Genomic DNA, 18,463 nt, shown 5'->3' with positions numbered 1-18,463 from the left:
TATCCCTGTGCCCTGCCTCCAATCTGTGTGAACTGTGGTGAGCACCATCCGCCTTGCTCGCCGGACTGTCCGATTCTGCAGGAGGAGTGGAAAATTATGGAAATCAAGACCCTCGACCGACTGACGTACACTGAGACGAAGCGGAAATATGATCGGCTTCATCCAGTGCGTATGACATCTTCTTATGCCGCAACTGTCACTCCTGCTACAGTTCCATCAGCTCCAGTCAGCTCTGAGTCGAAGGCCCACACCTGCCCCCTTGATGGTGGGGGGCACTAAACTCCCTGTTGCTCCTGCTCCATCTACTTCAGGAGCAACACCCCCCCAACCATCGGGGACATCAGTTCCCCCTTCCCAGCCGGAGAAGCGTAAGTCTTCTTCGGCTCCTCTCGCCAGGAAGGGGTCCCTTGGGGACCTCCCTTCGCAAGTTCCGACCGGTACAAAAGTAGACAGCCGCAAGTGGCTCAAACAACCACCGGTCCCTGGTCGTAGGGCCTCACGGTTGTCGTCTGTCCCTGAGACTGACCCAGTGAAGCCCTCCCAGCCTGAACCACCGAAGGCACAGCGAGAGAAACAGAAGAAGAAGAAGTAGTCCCCAAGGCTAACGACATTGCGGTGGCACCCATCCCACCGCTTCCTACAAGCTCTACGTCTGAGGACAAGGTAGAGATTCTGGCGTCCACTGAGGACCTCGATCTCGCCGGTCCCTCAGACGCCATGGATAGCGCTAGCACCGGTGCTCAATTGGAGGCAGCAGGTGACCCAGCGGCGTAATCTGCCTTCAAAGTCCCGTCGCGCCTTTCTCAGACATGGACAATACCATCCTCTAGTGGAACTGCAGCGGTTTTTTCAATCATCTAGCTGAGCTCCAACAACTTATCAGCCTTCACCCTTTCTTCTGCATTGCTCTTCAGGAAACTTGGTTTCCAGCAAAGCGAACCCCCACCGTCTGTGGCTATTGGGGTTATTATCAGAACCGGGCAGCTTATGAAAGGGTGTCTGGTGGCGTCTGCCTCTATGTCCTTCACACTCTGCACAGCGAGTCTGTCCATCTCCAAACACCTTTAGAGGCTGTCGCTGTTCGGGTGTGGACGCCACGGGCTGTTACCATCTGCAGTCTTTACCTTCCACCGGATGGTGATGTCTCGCAGCATGTCCTGGCTGTGCTGATAGCCCAATTGCCGCCACCTTTCTTGCTACTGGGCGACTTCAACGCCCATAACCCTCGGTGGGGTGGGTCAGTGGCAACAGGTCGAGGCGCCACCGTTGAGCATTTCTTGTCGCAGCTCGATCTCTAGATTTTAAATGGTGGTGCCTTCACACACTTCAGTGTGGCGCATGGCACATACTCCGCCATTGACCTTTCGATCTGTAGCCCTAGCCTCTTACTGTCTGTCCAATGGAGTGTGCATGATGACCTGTGTTGTAGTGACCACTTTCCGATCTTTCTGTCACTACCACAGCGTCACTCTTCTGGGCGCCCTAGCAGATGGGCTATGAATAAGGCTGACTGGGACTTGTTCTCCTCCACTGCCGCTATTGAGCCTCACTCTAATGATGACATTGATGCGGTGGTTCAATTGGTCACCACCGGCATCGTTACTGCCGCCGAATCTGCCATTCCCCGTTCCTCTAGGTCCCCTCGGCGGCGGACTGTGCCTTGGTGGTCGCCTGAGATCGCTGCAGCGATTAAAGATCGCCAGCGGGCGCTCCAGCATCACAAGCGACATCCCTGCACTGAACACCTCATCACCTTCAAACGGCTGCATGCGCGGGCCCGCCGCCTTATCCGCCAAAGCAAGCAGGAGTGCTGGGAGCGGTATGTGTCCACCATTGGCCTCCATGTCTCTCCATCACAGGTCTGGGCCAAGATCAGACGCTTCTATGGCTATCGGTCCCCTGTCAGCGTCCCTGCGCTCTCACTGAATGGAGCAGTTTGTACAGACTCCGACGAAATTGCCAACAGCTTGGCAGAGCATTTTGCTCTTAGTTCTGCTTCTTCCAATTACCCACTGGCCTTCCGCTCCATTAAAGAGCGGATGGAACGTCGGAGCCTTTCTTTTCGCACCCACCATTCTGAATCCTACAATGCTCCATTCAGTGAGTGGGAATTTCACAGTGCCCTTGCCGCTTGCCCTGATACCGCTCCTGGGCCAGATCGCATCCACTGTCAGATGCTGAAACGCCTTTCAGTGGACTGCGAGTGACACCTTCTCGACCTTTACAACCATCTCTGGGTCGAGGGTGAGTTTCCGTCGCAATGGCGGGAAAGCGTTGTCATCCCCGTTTTGAAACCAGGCAAGAGCCCTTTGGAGGTGGACAGCTACTGCCCCATTAGCCTCACCAATGTTCTTTGCAAGCTTCTCGAACGGATGGTGAGCCGGCGCTTGAATTGGGTACTGGAGTCTCGGGGCCTTCTGGCTCCGTCTCAGGGTGGGTTCCGTAGAGGCCGCTCTGCCACCGGTAATCTGGTGAGCCCGGAGTCGGCCATCCGTACTGCCTTTGCCGCCGTCAGCACCTGGTCGCTGTCTTTTTCGACATGCGGAAGGCGTATGATACGACATGGCGTCATCACATCCTTTCTACGCTTCATGGATGGGGTCTTCGGGGTCCTCTGCTGATTTTTATGCGCAATTTTCTGTCGTATCGTACCTTCCGCGTGCAAGTCGCGGCCTCATACAGTTCCTCCCACATCCAGGAGAACGGTATGCCACAGGGTTCTGTTTTAAGTGTCTGCCTGTTTTTAATAGCCATTAATGGGCTCGCTGCGGCGGTGGGAAATCTGTCTCCGCTTCCCTGTATGCTGACGACTTCTGCCTTTACTACAGCTCTGCTGGCATTGCAGCTGTTGAACGTCAGCTACAGGGCACTATCCGCTGGTAAAGCCCCAAGCGCGAAGAGAAGCTCTCGGATGCGGACCGCGATCGTATAACCAGCCCTGGGCCTGCGTTCTGGAAGATGGACGTGCGACTGTGGGACATGGTTTTCAGTTTTCAGCTGCCAAGACCCGCGTTATGCATTTCTGCCGGCGCCGAACAGTCCATCCTGAGCTGCGGATTTATCTTGCTGACGAACTTCTTGCTGTGGTGGAGACCCACAGGTTTTTGGGTGTAGTTTTTGATGCCCGGCTGACTTGGTTGCCTCACATTCGGCAGCTTAAACAGGCGTGTTGGCGGCATCTAAATGCTCTGAGATGCTTGAGCCACACCCGCTGGTGCACCGACCGATCTACCCTGTTACGGCTCTACCAGGCGTTAATCTGGTCTCGTATGGATTATGGGAGCCTGGCTTATGGCTCAGCATCCCCATCTGCGTTGCGGGTGCTGGACCCAATCCTCCATAGCGGGATACACCTTGCCACTGGTGCTTTCCGGACCAGCCCAGTGGACAGCATACTTGTGGAGGCGGGTGTCCCTCCACTGCGATTACGCTGCCAACGTTTCCTGGCTTCTTAAGCTGCCCACGTTTTCAGCTTGCACGGGCATCCTAGCTATCGGCTACTATTCCCACAGTCGCACGTCCATCTTCCAGAATGCAGGCCCAGGGCTGGTTATACGATCGCGGCCCGCATCCGAGAACTTCTCTCCAGGCTTGGGGCTTTACCTCTTCTGCCTCCTTTCCGGGCACCTCTGCATACACCCCCGTGGTGTGTGCCTCGCCCTCGCCTTCAGCTGGAATTGGCACAGGGCCCGAAGGACTCAGTCCCTCCGGAGGCTTTCCGCCGCCGCTTTCTTTCCATCCTCGCAACGTATCAGGGCTCTGGCATTGTTTACACTGACGGTTCGATGGTTGCTGGTCGTGTCGGTTATGCGCTAACTCTAGGGGACCATTCCGAACAACGTTCCTTGCCGGCTCGCTGCAGCATTTACACTGCTGAGCTGGTCGCCATCTTTCGTGCCCTAGAGTATCTCCGCTCCTGCTCAGGTGAGTCCTTCGTTATCTGTAGCGATTCCCTGAGCGGTTTACGAGCTCTCGACCAGTGTTTTCCTCGTTCCCGTCTGGTGATGGCTATCCAGGAGTCCCTGCATACTCTTGCCTGTTGCGGCTGCTCTGTGGTCTTCGTGTGGACCCCAGGCCATGTTGGGATACCCGGCAATGAGAATGTTGACCGCCTGGTGAAAGAGGCCACCAGTACACCATCTCTGGACATTGGTGTCCCGGAGACAGATTTGCGAGCGTTCCTATGCAGCAAAATTCTAGACCTTTGGGACACTGAATGGCGTGTCCTGCCTTCACGGAACAAACTTCGGGCCATCAAGGAGCCTACCGGTGTGTGGCGCTCCTCCTTGCGGGTCTCTCGCAAGGAGTCTGTTGTTCTATGCCGGCTGCGCATTGGGCACACATGGATGACGCACGGCCACCTATTGCGACGTGAGGGCCCACCTTTATGTCGCTGCGGCTCCGTTTTGCCAGTGGTCCACATTTTATTGGACTGTCCACTTTTAGCTGTGCTCAGGCAGTCATTCGCACTGCCTGACTCGCTCCCTGCCCTTTTAACAGATGACTCTGCTATGGCTGACTTAGTTTTACGTTTTATTTGGGCAGGGGGTTGTTATTATTTAATCTGAGTGTTTCTGTTTTATTTTATTGTTTTGTGTTGATTCTGGCCGTTGGCCTACGATTTTAAACAGATTTTTTAATGTGTTTCTAAGTGGTTGGCTTTTCCTTTTTTAATTCTATGGTCGGCCAACCACCGTCACACTATGTGTGATTTTAGTTCGTTTTGTCTTGTCTTTGTCTCAGTTTCTCTTGTTCTGTCTCGTCTGTGATCTATTCTGTTAATCGTTTTTATTCTCTGTGGGTGTTCTTAGTTTTTGGAACAAGGGACCGATGACCGTAGCAGTCTGGTCCCTTTAATCCCACAAACCAACCCAACTTCCTCCATCCCTCCAGCCAAACAACACCCGAGTCTTCCTCTAATCAGAAAGGATCAAATAAGTCCACCAAAGGCAAATGGTCTTCCCCTTCACCAATTTGAAGATCCTCTCCTACGGTGTCGCCAAATGTTACCTAAGCCCGACTGGCCTCCATGTCACCGGTACGCACCAGCAACCGTTTTACAGTGTTGGTCTCCAAAGACCGACCACATGAGCAAGCTGATGCTTCTGTGGACCTCATGGAGCAGGATCCTCCTGCTTCTGTGCCCTGTAGTAGCAACTCTTCACAGGCTGTCACTCTGCCACCGCTGAGATGACACCCCACGTCTCTTCCTCATGACTCTCCTCCATTGGAACGTTTGTGGCCTTTGGTCCCACAAAGAGGATTTATGGCTGCTTTTAGCATCACAGAGTCCCCTTGTACTCTGCCTTCAGGAAACGAAATTGTGCCCTCACGACCACTTTGAGCTTTCAAATTTCTTGTCAATTCTTTTGATATTCCCCATGAGGTCGGCATTCCATCTCTTGGGGGTGTCGTGCTGCTCATACGGTTCACTAGTTCTTTTAACAGTTCCACCCCGTCCTCTGTCATGTGCACCAACCTCAGACGGCACTCTGGGACCATGAGCCATTTCCCAATTTCCAGCCTGACAGTAGCAGACGATGTTGTGAACCCTATTGGTATGTCCCACACCTTGGGCCGCCATTTTGCAGAAATTTCGAGATCTTCCCACTATCACCCTGCCTTCTTCCATAAGAAACGAGCAGAGATGGCTCGGGCGATACCCTTCTCTTCTCTGAATCGTGAGTGCTAAAATGCCACCTTTACTATGAGGGACCTAGATCATGCTCTCCATTCATCCGGATCCTCTGCCCTAGGGCCAGACGCCATCCACATTCAGATGTTTCTCTTGTGGGCAAGCACTTCCTGCTTAACACGTACAACCACATCTGGGCAGAGGGCACATTTTCTGGACGCTGTCGTGAAACCACCGTCATACCCATACCTAAGCTCAGTAAGGACAAAAACCTTCCTTCTAGCTACCATCCCATCTCTCTTACAGCTGCATTTACAAGGTGATGTAACATACAATTCATGCCCGGCTGGTATGGTGGCTCGAGTCTCGCAATTTACTGATGAATGCACAGTGTGGATTTTGAGCATGGCATTCTGCAGTTGACCATCTCGTTACTTTGTGCATCCATGTCATGAATGGTTTACTGCAGAAATCCCAGTCTGTAACCGTGTTTTTTGATCCGGAGAAGGCCTAAGACACCTGCTGGAGAACTGGTATCCTCTGTACTCTTTACACATGGGGATTCTGTGGTCGCCTGCCCTCTTTCCTTCAGGCATTTTTAACTGACTGAGTTTTCAAGGGGTGTGTGTGTGTGTGTGTGTGTGTGTGTGTGTGTGTGTGTGGGGGGGGGGGGGGGGGGGGGGGGGGCGGGGGGCAATGTTGGACACCTTTATCCAGGAAAACAATGTCGTCTTTGCTATCACCATTAACCGTATAATAGCCTGTCTCCTGCCGGACGTCTCCAGTTCCCTTTTTGTTGATGATTTTGCCATCTATTGCAGTTCTGCATGGACCAGTCTCACTGAGCAGCGTCTCCAGCGATGTCTTGATTGTTTTTACTCCTGGAGCATCGACAATGGCTTTCTCTTTTCCACTGACGATACCATCCATATGAATTTCTGGTGATGCAGTCCTCCCATGTGTCTTACCTGACAGCCCATTGTACACAGTTTCTCAACGTCCTACGTGTCTTTCCTGGGGTGCTGATCGAACCACCCTCCTCCATTTGTATCGGTCTCTTGTCCATTTGAAACTCGACTATGGGTGCTTTGTTTATGCATCTGCACATCCATCCCTCTTACGCAGTCCCAACACTATCTACCATCATGGTATCCGTTTGGCCACGGGCGCCTTTTACACTAGCCTGATTGTCTGTATGCTGAAGCTGTTGAACTACCACTGTCCTACCACTGTGACTTTCTCCACAGCAGGTATGCATACAGTTTGTCTGCCACGCATGGCCACGCATCCTGTGCCTCCTTCTTTCATGATTCCTGTGATCATCAGTATGGGGCTCATCACTCTTCTCTGTTACCTCATGGAGTCCGCTTTCAGCACTTGCTGTGGCGGCTTAACTTCACACTACCTGCAACTGTCATGATGGGTGTGAATCCTTCACCGCCTTGGCTTTGTGAAGCGTCCATGTTAACCTCAGCCTTCATTCGCTTCCTAAGAACACTTCTCCAGCCTTGGTCTGTTGCCTACAGTTTCACAACCTTCGCTTGGAACTTCGTTTAGTACCTTTTAACACACTGATGGCTCTTGTACTGTCTTTGGGGGACGGATCTGCCTTCTTCATTGGCACCTGTGTCTTTAGTTATCGGCTTCCGGCACACTGCTCAGTATTTACAGCTGAGCTCTTCACTCTGTATCAGGCCACGGAGAACATCTGGCGACACAGCCTTTTCCATTGTGTCCTCTGCTCAGACTCACTTATGTGTTCACCGTCCATCCCATAGTGCAGTGGGCCCAGGAAAACGGTCACTTGCTCACTCTTGGTGGAGCCAGTGTGATGTTTCTGTGGGTTCCTGGTCATGTCAGTCTGCCAGGAAAGAGGCTGCTGTTCAGGCTGCAGTCGTTGTACCTCAGCCCATGAGTGCCTGAATTCCCTCTGATGATCTGTGTGTTGCTGTCTGTCTGGTGTCCCTTTCGCATCTTCAGTGGTCCTCCCTTCACGGGAATAAGCTCTGGCTTATTGAGCCTCTCCCAGCGGCTTGGACAACCCCCTCTTGGCCCTCCCACCAGTGGGAGGTCATTTTAACTAGGCTGCGTATTGGGCACTGCCTTTTTAGCCATCGTCATTTGCTAAATGGCACTACCCCACCACTTAGTGCACATTGTGCCTAAGTTTTAACTAACCTCCACTTCCTGGTGGAATGCCCCTTTTTTAACTGTTTACGTTGCCACTTGGGTTTGCTGTCTGTTATCAGCTGTTTTAGCAAGTGATGTGCTGGCTGTCGACCGCACTTAACTTTTTATCCACCAAAACAATATGGCGAAGGCCATTTAATTTTTAGTTTTGGACTTCTGTTTGTGTATGGTCTTTTTTAGCTCTTTTTTCCACATGCCTCCATTGGGACTGACGCATAGTCGTTTTCGAACTCCTCTCTGTCTTTGGGTTCTGTAGTTTTGACTTGGGTGTGTATGACCCCAGTTGTTTTTGTGAAGCAAAGCAAAGCAAAACAAAACAAATATACATTCTCAGACGTAAGGATCCCCCTCACTGCCAGTATAGAGCTCACCTGATGTGGCCCACTTACTCGTAGAGTACCCTAATTTCGGCGCTTTGCGGTGGCGTCTCAATCTTCCTGACACTCTCTCTCTGGTACTAGCAGAGGATGCCAACTCAGCTGATCTGGTCTTGAATTTTGCCGCTGAAGGTGTTTCCTATTCATTCCTGTAAGGTAGGGGTTTTTGGGCTTCATTGACCACCTGAGGGGCTGGTGGGGCACCCCTTTCCACCCCGCCACGTCTGTCTCTGCCCCCCCCCCCCACCTCCCTCCTGGGAAAGGGGGGGGGGGGATACTTTGGTGGCACATTGTGAGTGGCCCAGCCTGGCCTCTACCCTTTCCACCTTTTTAGTAACTTTCATTTCTTGGTTATAATGCCTTATCATCACTGATTTTTTTTACCTATTTGTGCTTCCTTTTTTATGGGCTTTTATCTCCGTTTTTATTGTGTTAGTTACACGTAGGCTTTCCAGGATTTGCCTTTTGCCTCCTTCCCTTGGGGACTACTACTGGTTTTCTACTTAAATGATGAAGAGACTGATGACCTCACAGTTTAGTCCCTTTCACTCCAAACCAACCAGCATCACCTGTTTGTCACTTCTGAAATGTCTCCCATTGATTCTTTGCGAGTGCACTGAACAGGTCTGGTGAATGAGGTGGCTGTATTGTACATTCAAATTTATTTTCCTGAGTAGTCTTTACTATCTTATGGACTGTTTGCGATCGGGCAGTGTCATGCTGTAGCAAGCAAGACTCCTGAAGTGGGAAGCCTTTGTCATTTACTGCTGATTGCAGGGTGAAGTTGTTTTTCAGCATGTTTGAATATGAAGTACTGGTTATTGTTACTGCTCTATCCACGTAATGCTCACCAATTACTCCATTTGCATCCCAGAATAGAATGACCATGCCTTTTTCCAGCATACAGTTGAATGCAATTTTTTGACAATGAGGCTTGGCACCATTCCTTGCTTGATTTTTTCATTTCTGGTTGGTGATAGTGGACCCAAGTCTTATTGCTAGTAACAATTTTTTGCATCATCTTCGAGGAAATGATCGAAAAGTTCTTCACTGGCATCAAGATGATGATCTTTCAGTTTGGCAGTCAGCTTATGTGGCATCCATCTTGATGATAATGCATTGAGGTGCAGTACATTGTGTACAATGTTCTGTTCTGAACCAGTACTAACCTTCAAACTTGAATGGCTATTTCCTTCATACTTACGCATATGTTCTCTTTTGCAAGCTCCTCTGCTAATGCAATGTTCTCGTCCATCACTATGTGGTGAGCATGCCCTAATCTTGGAACATCCTCCACAGAAGTTATTACTTTTAAACTTTCTACTCCATTTGCACACTTGCTCCAATGACAAGCACGAAGCACCGTACTGCACTCTCATTCTGCGATGAATTGATGTGACATTTTCACTACACAAAAAATGCAACAGAGATTGCTACTCAGTTGTGGTGTATGATGACAGTGGGGTAGCTACCTTATGGATGCTGCTGCCTTGTCCTGCATTGTAGAATCACTCTGCCACCTGTCTGTCACTTTCTGAACCTCAAGAAGCATTGCTGCCGTCTACCAACTCATCGCACAATTTTTCGAAATTTTATTGAACTTGGATTTTCATTTGAATCACCCTTGTATTGTACTTGTAATGTATGATTCCATATCAAAAGTGATGTATGCATTTAGAAATAGGAGCTATAGAATTCCACATATTTTGCAGAACCCAATGAGTGTGCCAATACCACCACCACCACCTCCGCATATAACATCACGATTCCCAGAAGAAGATTCTGAAGCCCTATCTGCAATGCTGTTGTCCTGGTATATGAGTGGTTTTCATACAGGTAATAGTAAAAAGTAGAAGTATATCGTCAGTTAAGCATTACAAGGAAAGATTTCTTAACTACTTTATCTTAACTTCATAAGTGGTGTTCTTTTGATGCAATGTGTCTTAATGTACCACAATTACAGATGTATCATGATACAATGTCTCCCTGTGTATAGGCAGATAGATGTATAAGTATGACACTTAATTTCCCTTCCTCAAAGCATTTTGCTGAGGATAAGCAGAAAGTATCAAAACTTAACATCAAAATAAAAAGATAACGGAATTGAATATGTTCCTACTGGAGAAATCTAGACGTTAGAATCTTAGAATAGATGGTCAAGAACATTCACTTCTAGTGTGCAACTTCACTCGGGATAACTGCTACAACATTGTTCTTGCTCTTGAAATAAAAAGCTGTAATAATTTCAGGGTGCGCTTAAGAATCGTTCCATATTAGGTTGTTTAACAACAAAACCCTGACAGCACATAGTGATTAGGGTGGTCATAGAAACATTAAAGAGGAGCTATATATCCGGCTGAGAATAAAAACAAAGTAATGATATTATTTGGTTTCAGTAATTTGTGAGAACATTTCATATGGAGAAAGTGGTCCGGCTAAAAGTACATTAAAATGGATTAAAAATACTCTTGACAGCAATAAGTGTTTTATTGTGGTAGAGACTGTTTTTAATCAATTTTTAAATTATTTGGTTTGCTTACAGTTTACCTAATGGTGATTTGTGCTGACTAGTTTGTAGGTCTTAATCCTTTGACTGCTGCAGATGCCATGTTGATTACAAAGTTATCATTGCCTAATCTGGATACCTGTCTTGTATGCCTTGCATTTGGGCCATCACAATCAGCGTGTCTCAGCCAGTACTGAATGTTTCCATTGTACTGGCAGTGATGACTTGTTCCTGGATTTTTTTTCACTGCCAAAACAGAATAGATTCTGTGGGTGCAAAAAGTTCATGCAGAGAATTATTATCTTTGATGTGTCTCGATAAGTTATTTATCACACGGGAAAACTCAGAGTTGTCAGAATTGCTTTTTGAGTGTGAATTATGTCTTCTAACAATTTTATGTGAGTGTAGTGACCCGTGACAAAAGTTACCCACCATACATTCATTTCAGTTAGTTATTCCTTGTTCCTTTTGTGAAATCTAGTTATGACAACTTATGTTCTGTGTGAAATACTTAATGAAAATTTTGAAAACTGTTAATAATTACATAAATGTGCAAGAATCGTACATCATGTGCTACTTTTGACAAATGCATATTATACTGTTTAAGTTGTGTGCTAAATTTAGGGTGTTTTTGTAATGCAAAGCACTCTATTACATCATTCAGTGACAAAGATGTAATGATAGTCTGTGATGTCATGGTAACACATGGACATTCATTGTGAACCACAGAATTAATTTTATCACTCCATTTCTGTTAAATAAATATGCGATCTATCTGGTAGTTTCCTGTATATGTTCGTTAGGCTATAACAAAGACATTGTATAGTTTGGAAGGTGACAACATATATTTCTACTATGTAAATAGTGTGAATGTGGCACAGCTTTTATCATAACTTTTGGATTACTACTTCTCTACATCTAAAAGATGTGCATAGAGAATAGATGTCCGTCTCTGAGTGACCTGATTGAGCTGCCTTCCTGTCATGAATAATTCAATAACACTGACAATGATCTTTAAGTTTTCTGTGCTTTCATATAACACGAAATACTTGCTGTAGAATCCAAAATGCTCAGCCTTTCTTGATAGTTACACATTTGTAAACAACCTTAAAGACCAAACAGTTGTTATGTGAGTACTAATATGTTGTATACACAGACTAAATTGTTCCTAGATTGCAAAAAAGTGAGGAATTTAATTACTTTTTCATAATCAAAAAACAACTTACGATGATCGGTGTAAGATCATACCTGACAGTTTGCAGTGCCATTGCCAACTTTCAGCTGCATGCCACTGCATGCCACAAAAGCCATCCATAGAGCTGTGTCAACACTGAGGCGTTGCCATAAGGATACTTGCAAAATCATGTTATGTGACTGGTTGAGGTAGGTGCACAAAGCTCGCTGGAACTTTCGTTAATCTTCTTACACCAACTCAGCTGTGCAGGAAAGTAAGGATTTTTATTGGTGCACTGTTACTGTGTTAGTTTTGTGGGATACAGAAATAACACCCCGGGACTTGAGATAGATTCAGGTTTCACTGTCCTGCATGCTGAATTTTCTGTAATGTGAAAATATGAAATAATGTAGAAGAGTACAAATTTTTTTGCACAACTCACTTTTATTAAACTTTTGGTATTGTTTTGCAGAATATTCACTAATATGTGCATACACAGAGGCATCTACCTTCATTTTAGTATAAATTCCAACTGATAATATTGATAGCTTTCATCTGTGTCCTCCTTTGTATTGAATTACAGCTGAAGCTGGGGTGGCAGCAAAAACATGGGTGCTAAAGTGATCTGCTAACCAAGTGCAAACATAAGAAAAGCAAACAACACAAATGCTGCTATGCGAACCTGCAAGTGTGTTGCACAAGCATTTGTCATTGGGTGTCTGTTTTTTAAATTATTGTTCATATTTTTCAGGATACTATCAAGGCCTGAGAGACGCTAAGAAGGGTAGACATAAGCTAAGCCACCTTCGGATGCATTCAAGGAAGAAATGAAACAAAGGGACTTATATTTTTATACCATAAGGAGCCATGGACATACAGAAATTACTGTTTTGAACAATATTTTGCAATGTTCTGCCAGAACTCAATCTGAAGAGATACATATACTTTTTTACATTAATTGTAAAGGACCTCAATTTGTAACATGACTTCCTTCAGAGATTACAACTTTCCATTTTTGTATGACACTGTGATATTGTAAAAGAACTGTTTATCATTTCTCACTTTAAACTGGAATGTGATAATAAAATGCTGGTAATTTATATATAAATATAAAAAGTTTCTTCTGTTTCCATTTTATGGCCATGACTTTATTTTTTCTTTCCTTGGCACTAGCTTTGTTTTAACTACGCAGATCCAAAATCTTCCTGCCACTTCTGATACTTGGAAACAAGGTGAGATGCTGAAGGTCTTGTTTTTGTCAAAGCATGCATAACATCATCTGTTGAAATAACTTTGGCCTTCAGCTTACATAAATTTGTACCTGCAAAATAGAGAATGAAGAAACATAATTATTTGTTTATAATCACAGAAGATTACTTACGTTTTGGATTTGTGGTAAATAAGTCTGTATGGACAAAATCATTATTAGTACTAATATGATAGAACACCACCAGGTGTTAATTAGCAATGCTGTTAGGAGACCAAAACCTGGATGAAACCACTCATTTTGTGCGAGTGTAAGCTTCTGCAGCCATTGTCCTCTTCAGTAAAACTTCCCAGATACCTAGCTGCACTGTTGTTTCCTATGAAATGCATTAAACTGTCACATACCTGAAAGTGTTGTTGAGCCATTCATTGTGACTAACAGCTTGATACGTATCGTAATATAAAGTACTGGACAAAACGTGCAGATTTATTGACAGATCACATGATCTCTCACAGATTATCATATCCATCATATTTTACTAGTGGTCCAGTTGGAATACATGAAATATACAGCATGAGCAAGACCTTGCCTATTGTAGTAGCTTCTGAACCAGACAAAATTGGAGCTTGGCTGGCACACAGAAACAATGGCGAATCTTATTTAGAAATCTGAATGTTCCTTTTCATTTCTTTGCTATTTGCTGTTAGAGGAAAAATATTAGGATTGCTCCCTGACTAAATTTATAAATCCCAGGATTCAGTCCTCATATTGGCCCAATTACTTTTTCTGTCATGTACTGCATTTGCCACGTTCTGCAATGATTTGTATATGTGAAAATACTGAGTTGCTTTGTAGCTGAATTCACATTAAACTGTAGATTCCACTAATAACTGATGACGTTGGTCAGTTCAGGAGCTACAGCCTTTAAGACCAAGACAGCCTCACTCTCTATTAGATTGAACAGATAGTTGGAGGAAGGCAAAGCCAGTCCAAACTATGAATCAGGAGTGATAAGCAAAAAACAAAGTAATTAACAGAAAATTGAATCTGGCCCCATCTCGTATAAAAAGTAATAAATTGCATGTGAAATAAATGTTTCGAGAAGCAAGTTCTCATCCTCAGGCTAAGTACATGAGAATTTTCACAACTGCTAGACAAGGAAACGTCAGACTAAACAGTTTGTGCCTTGGATTATAATTGGTCCTCTTTGTGCCCCATCAGTTTCATAGAATCCATATACCTGTTTCTTTCTATAAAGCATCTTTTCCCACGAGCCAACGCAGCATTATGTTGTCATGGGTTCCATAACGTGCTTAAGGGAAGTCCATATGGACCAGCCTCTCAACAGACCCGTGGTCTGAGTTGGCAGTGTACTGAGGTTACTAGCTGTTGTCAGTGTCCACATCACTGATATTCATGTGCCTCTTTAATAGATCACTGAAGTATAGGATATCACTCCAGTACAAGCTGTGTTGAGATTTATAGCAAAATTTCTACAGAACTTATAAAGAATATATTTGAGCTATTTATTTAAAATATTCACACTTTTTTTACTTTACAAAGTTTTTTCTAGCTTTTTGAAAGTTCGTTTTCTTCCCTTCATCACGCAGAATTTCCACATTAGTGCCGTAGCTTACCATCCTTATCTTCACAGTTTGTTACCAAGCAAAATGGTGCATTTGCCAAATGCAAAAATAGACGGAAATGTTCCATCACCCACCAGTTTTCTGTCATATTAAAAAAAGTTGTCATGTTTGTTAGGATATGATACTGAACACAGTGATTAAAAGACTATAATTATTTAAATTGGGTCAACAGTTGACTTATTTGCTGTAGTCAGTTGTTGACTGACTTATGAGTAGTGACAGCTAATAGTGTGTTTTCTGAAGGACTGTGTTTCAGGACGAGAAACAGGTCTCGCAAATGTGTTAACAATAAAAACAATTTTTGTTATGCTTATAGTGAATTCAGTTTGAACACACAGAGGTGAATTTGATTCCTTAAATTAACTGAGCTTAGAGTTTTATTCTAACAATAAAATATACGTGAATAAGTTTTGAGCTCCAGAAATCTGTTAGCCAAACATGTAACATTATTAACTGGCTAGTTAAAATGGTCATGTCATGTGCCTTTTGAAATGCCTATGATATGGTGGGAACCTAAGAATCATGTAATAGATTGCTTCTTCTGTTCGACAGATATATCTGGAATAAGTTCAAAGTCAAAACATACTGTTAGATATGTCTTTAGAAGCAGCAATTCAACCAGTGCATTGAGGACCACACCTCCCCATACCAAACTACAAAAATGTGACTTCAGATTTTGAAAGTGTTGATGACATAAATGAATTACAATAATAGTGATCCAGATTTTGAGGAGTGAGTTAAAACAAATTAAGCTCACTTTCTAAAACAGGAAGGTCTAAATGACTTAGTTCGTGATCTCGGGCTACCTAAAAGTAAAGCAGAGTTACTTGTTTTGAGATTGAAAGGATGGCACCTCCTGCAGCATGACACCAAAGTAGTTGTTGTTGGTTCCCCCCCCCCCCCTCCCCCCCTCCCCCCCTCCCCCCCTCCAAGAGGAACTAGAGCACTCATTTTCTAAACAGAAACAGAAGGACCTACATTTCTGTAATTATGTTGATTCTGTGATGGAGTCACTGGGTATTGAATATGAACCTTAAGACTGGCATTTGTTCATTGACACCTCAAAAACTACCTTGAAAGGGTCTTTGATACATAATAGAAATCAGTTTCCATTCAGTCCTATAGCGGACACAGTATAAAAACAGTTACATAAACATATCTTCCTATCCAGTATCAAATGTGGTGACTATTCATAGCAGATATGTGCAGATTTTAAAGTGATAGACATTCTATCCTCCCCCCCATGAACCATGGACCTTGCCATTGGTGGGGAGGCTTGCGTGCCTCAACGATACAGATAGCTGTACCGTAGGTGCAACCACAATGGAGCAGTATCTGTTGAGAGGCCAGACAAACGTGCGGTTCCTGAAGAGGGGCAGCAGCCTTAACAGTAGTTGCAGGGGCAACAGTCTGGATGATTGACTGATCTGGCTTTGTAACACTAACCAAAATGGCCTTGCTGTTCTGGTACTGCGAATGGCTGAAAGCAAGGGGAAATTACAGCCGTAATTTTTCCCGAGGGCATGCAGCTTTACTGTATGATTAAATGATGATGGCGTCCTCTTGGGTAAAATATTCCGGAGGTAAAATAGTTCCCCATTCGGATCTCCGGGTGGGGACTACTCAAGAGGACGTCGTTATCAGGAGAAAGAAAACTGGCGTTCTACGGATCAGATTGTGGAATGTCAGATCCCTTAATCAGGCAGGTAGATTAGAAAATTTAAAAAGGGAACTAGATAGATTAAAGTTAGATATAGTGGGAATTAGTGAAGTTCGGTGGCAGGAGGAACAAGACTTTTGGTCAGGTGAATACAGGCTGTAAATACAAAATCAAATAGGGGTAATGCAGGAGTAGGTTTAATAATGAATAAAAAAATAGGAGTACGGGTAAGCTACTACAAACAGCATAGTGAACGCATTATTGTGGCCAAGATAGACATGAAACCCACACCTACTACAGTAGTTCAAGTTTATATGCCAACTAGCTCTGCAGATGACAAAGAAATTGATGAAATGTATGATGAGATAAAAGAAATTATTCAGGTAGTGGAGGGAGACGAAAATTTAATAGTCATGGGTGATTGGAATTCGAGGGTAGGAAAAGGGAGAGAAGGAAACATAGTAGGTGAATATGGATTGGGGCTAAGAAATGAAGGAGGAAGCCGCCTGGTAGAGTTTTGCACAGAGCATAACTTAATCATAGCTAACACTTGGTTGAAGAATCATGAAAGAAGGTTGTATATATGGAAGAACCCTGGAGATACTAAAAGGTAACAGATAGATTATATAATGGTAAGACAGAGATTTAGGAACCAGGTTTTAAATTGTAAGACATTTCCAGGGGCAGATGTGGACTCTTGACCACAATCTATTGGTTATGAACTGTAGATTAAAACTGAAGAAACTGCAAAGAGGTGGGAATTTAAGGAGATGGGACCTGGATAAACTGAAAGAACCAGAGGTTGTACAGAGTTTCAGGGAGAGCATTAGGGAACAATTGAAAAGAATGGGGGAAAGAAATACAGTAGAAGACTGGGTAGCTCTGAGGAATGAAATAGTGAAGGCAGCAGAGGAACAAGTAGGTAAAAAGACGAGGGCTAGTAGAAACCCTTGGGTAAAAGAAGAAATATTGAATTTAATTGATGAAAGGAGAAAATATAAAAATGCAGTAAATGAAACAGGCAAAAAGGAATACAAACGTCTCAAAAATGAGATCGACAGGCAGTGCAAAATGGCTAAGCAGGGATGGCTAGAGGACAAATGTAAGGATGTGGAGGCTTATCTCACTAGGGGTAAGATAGATACTGCCTACAGGAAAATTAGAGAGGCCTTTGGAGAAAGGAGAACCACTTGTATGAATATCAAGAGCTTTGATGGAATACCAATTCTAAGCAGAGAAGGGAAAGCAGAAAGGTGGAAGGAGTATATAGAGGGTCTATACAAGGGTGATGTACTTGAGGACAATATTATGGAAATGGAAGAGGATGTAGATGAAGATGAAATGGGAGATACTATACTGCGTGAAGAGTTTGACAGAGCACTGAAAGACCTGAGTCGAAACAAGGCCCCGGGAGTAGACAACATTTCATTAGAACTACTGACGGCCTTGGGAGAGCCAGTCCTGACAAAACTCTACCATCTGGTGAGCAAGATGTATGAGACAGGTGAAATACCCTTAGACTTCAAGAAGAATATAATAATTCCAATCCCAAAGAAAGCAGGTGTTGACAGATGTGAAAATTTCCAATCTATCGGTTTAATAAGTCACAGCTGCAAAATACTAATGCGAATTCTTTACAGACGAATGGAAAAACTGATAGAATCCGACCTCGGGGAAGATCAGTTTGGATTCCGTAGAAATGTAGGAACACGTGAGGCAATACTGACCCTACGACTTATCTTAGAAGCTAGATTAAGGAAAGGCAAACCTACGTTTCTAGCATTTGTAGACTTGGAGAAAGCTTTTGACAATGTTGATTGGAATACTCTCTCTCAAATTCTGAAGGTGGCAGGGGTAAAATACAGGGAGCGAAAGGCTATTTACAATTTGTACAGAAACCAGATAGCAGTTATAAGAGTCGAGGGGTATGAAAGGGAAGCAGTGATTGGGAAGGGAGTGAGACAGGGTTGTAGCCTATCCCCGATGTTATTCAATCTGTATATTGAGCAAGCAATAAAGGAAACGAAAGAAAAATTCGGAGTAGATATTAAAATCCATGGAGAAGAAA

The 18,463-nt window shown here is 44.6% G+C and overlaps 2 protein-coding genes across 3 annotated transcripts in view; one reads left to right on the top strand and one right to left on the bottom strand.

Moving 5' to 3' along the window:
* Positions 1 to 12,903, top strand: part of LOC126412600 (survival motor neuron protein) — a 148,340-nt gene extending 135,437 nt beyond the window's left edge. The window contains exons 6-7 of one of the 2 annotated variants that reach the window (XM_050082266.1): positions 9,915 to 10,038; positions 12,634 to 12,903. In XM_050082266.1, coding sequence (XP_049938223.1) covers positions 9,915 to 10,038; positions 12,634 to 12,713 — 204 coding nt within the window. In that variant the 3' untranslated portion in view covers positions 12,714 to 12,903. The remainder of the gene's footprint in view (positions 1 to 9,914; positions 10,039 to 12,633) is intronic. The other variant, XM_050082267.1, reaches the window with a different exon arrangement.
* A 66-nt stretch (positions 12,904 to 12,969) lies between these two features.
* The window catches only part of LOC126412599 (katanin p60 ATPase-containing subunit A-like 2), a 191,911-nt gene continuing 186,417 nt past the window's right edge, over positions 12,970 to 18,463 (bottom strand). Inside the window, exon 10 of the mRNA XM_050082265.1 lies at positions 12,970 to 13,203. Within this exon, the coding sequence (XP_049938222.1) occupies positions 13,067 to 13,203 (137 nt within the window). The 3' untranslated portion in view covers positions 12,970 to 13,066. The remainder of the gene's footprint in view (positions 13,204 to 18,463) is intronic.

This window comes from Schistocerca serialis, chromosome 7 (genome assembly GCF_023864345.2).
Source record: "Schistocerca serialis cubense isolate TAMUIC-IGC-003099 chromosome 7, iqSchSeri2.2, whole genome shotgun sequence".
In the NCBI taxonomy this organism is placed as follows: domain Eukaryota; kingdom Metazoa; phylum Arthropoda; class Insecta; order Orthoptera; family Acrididae; genus Schistocerca; species Schistocerca serialis.
The sequence above is the reverse complement of the archived record's forward strand: the minus strand, read 5'-3'. Positions and strand labels throughout refer to the sequence as shown.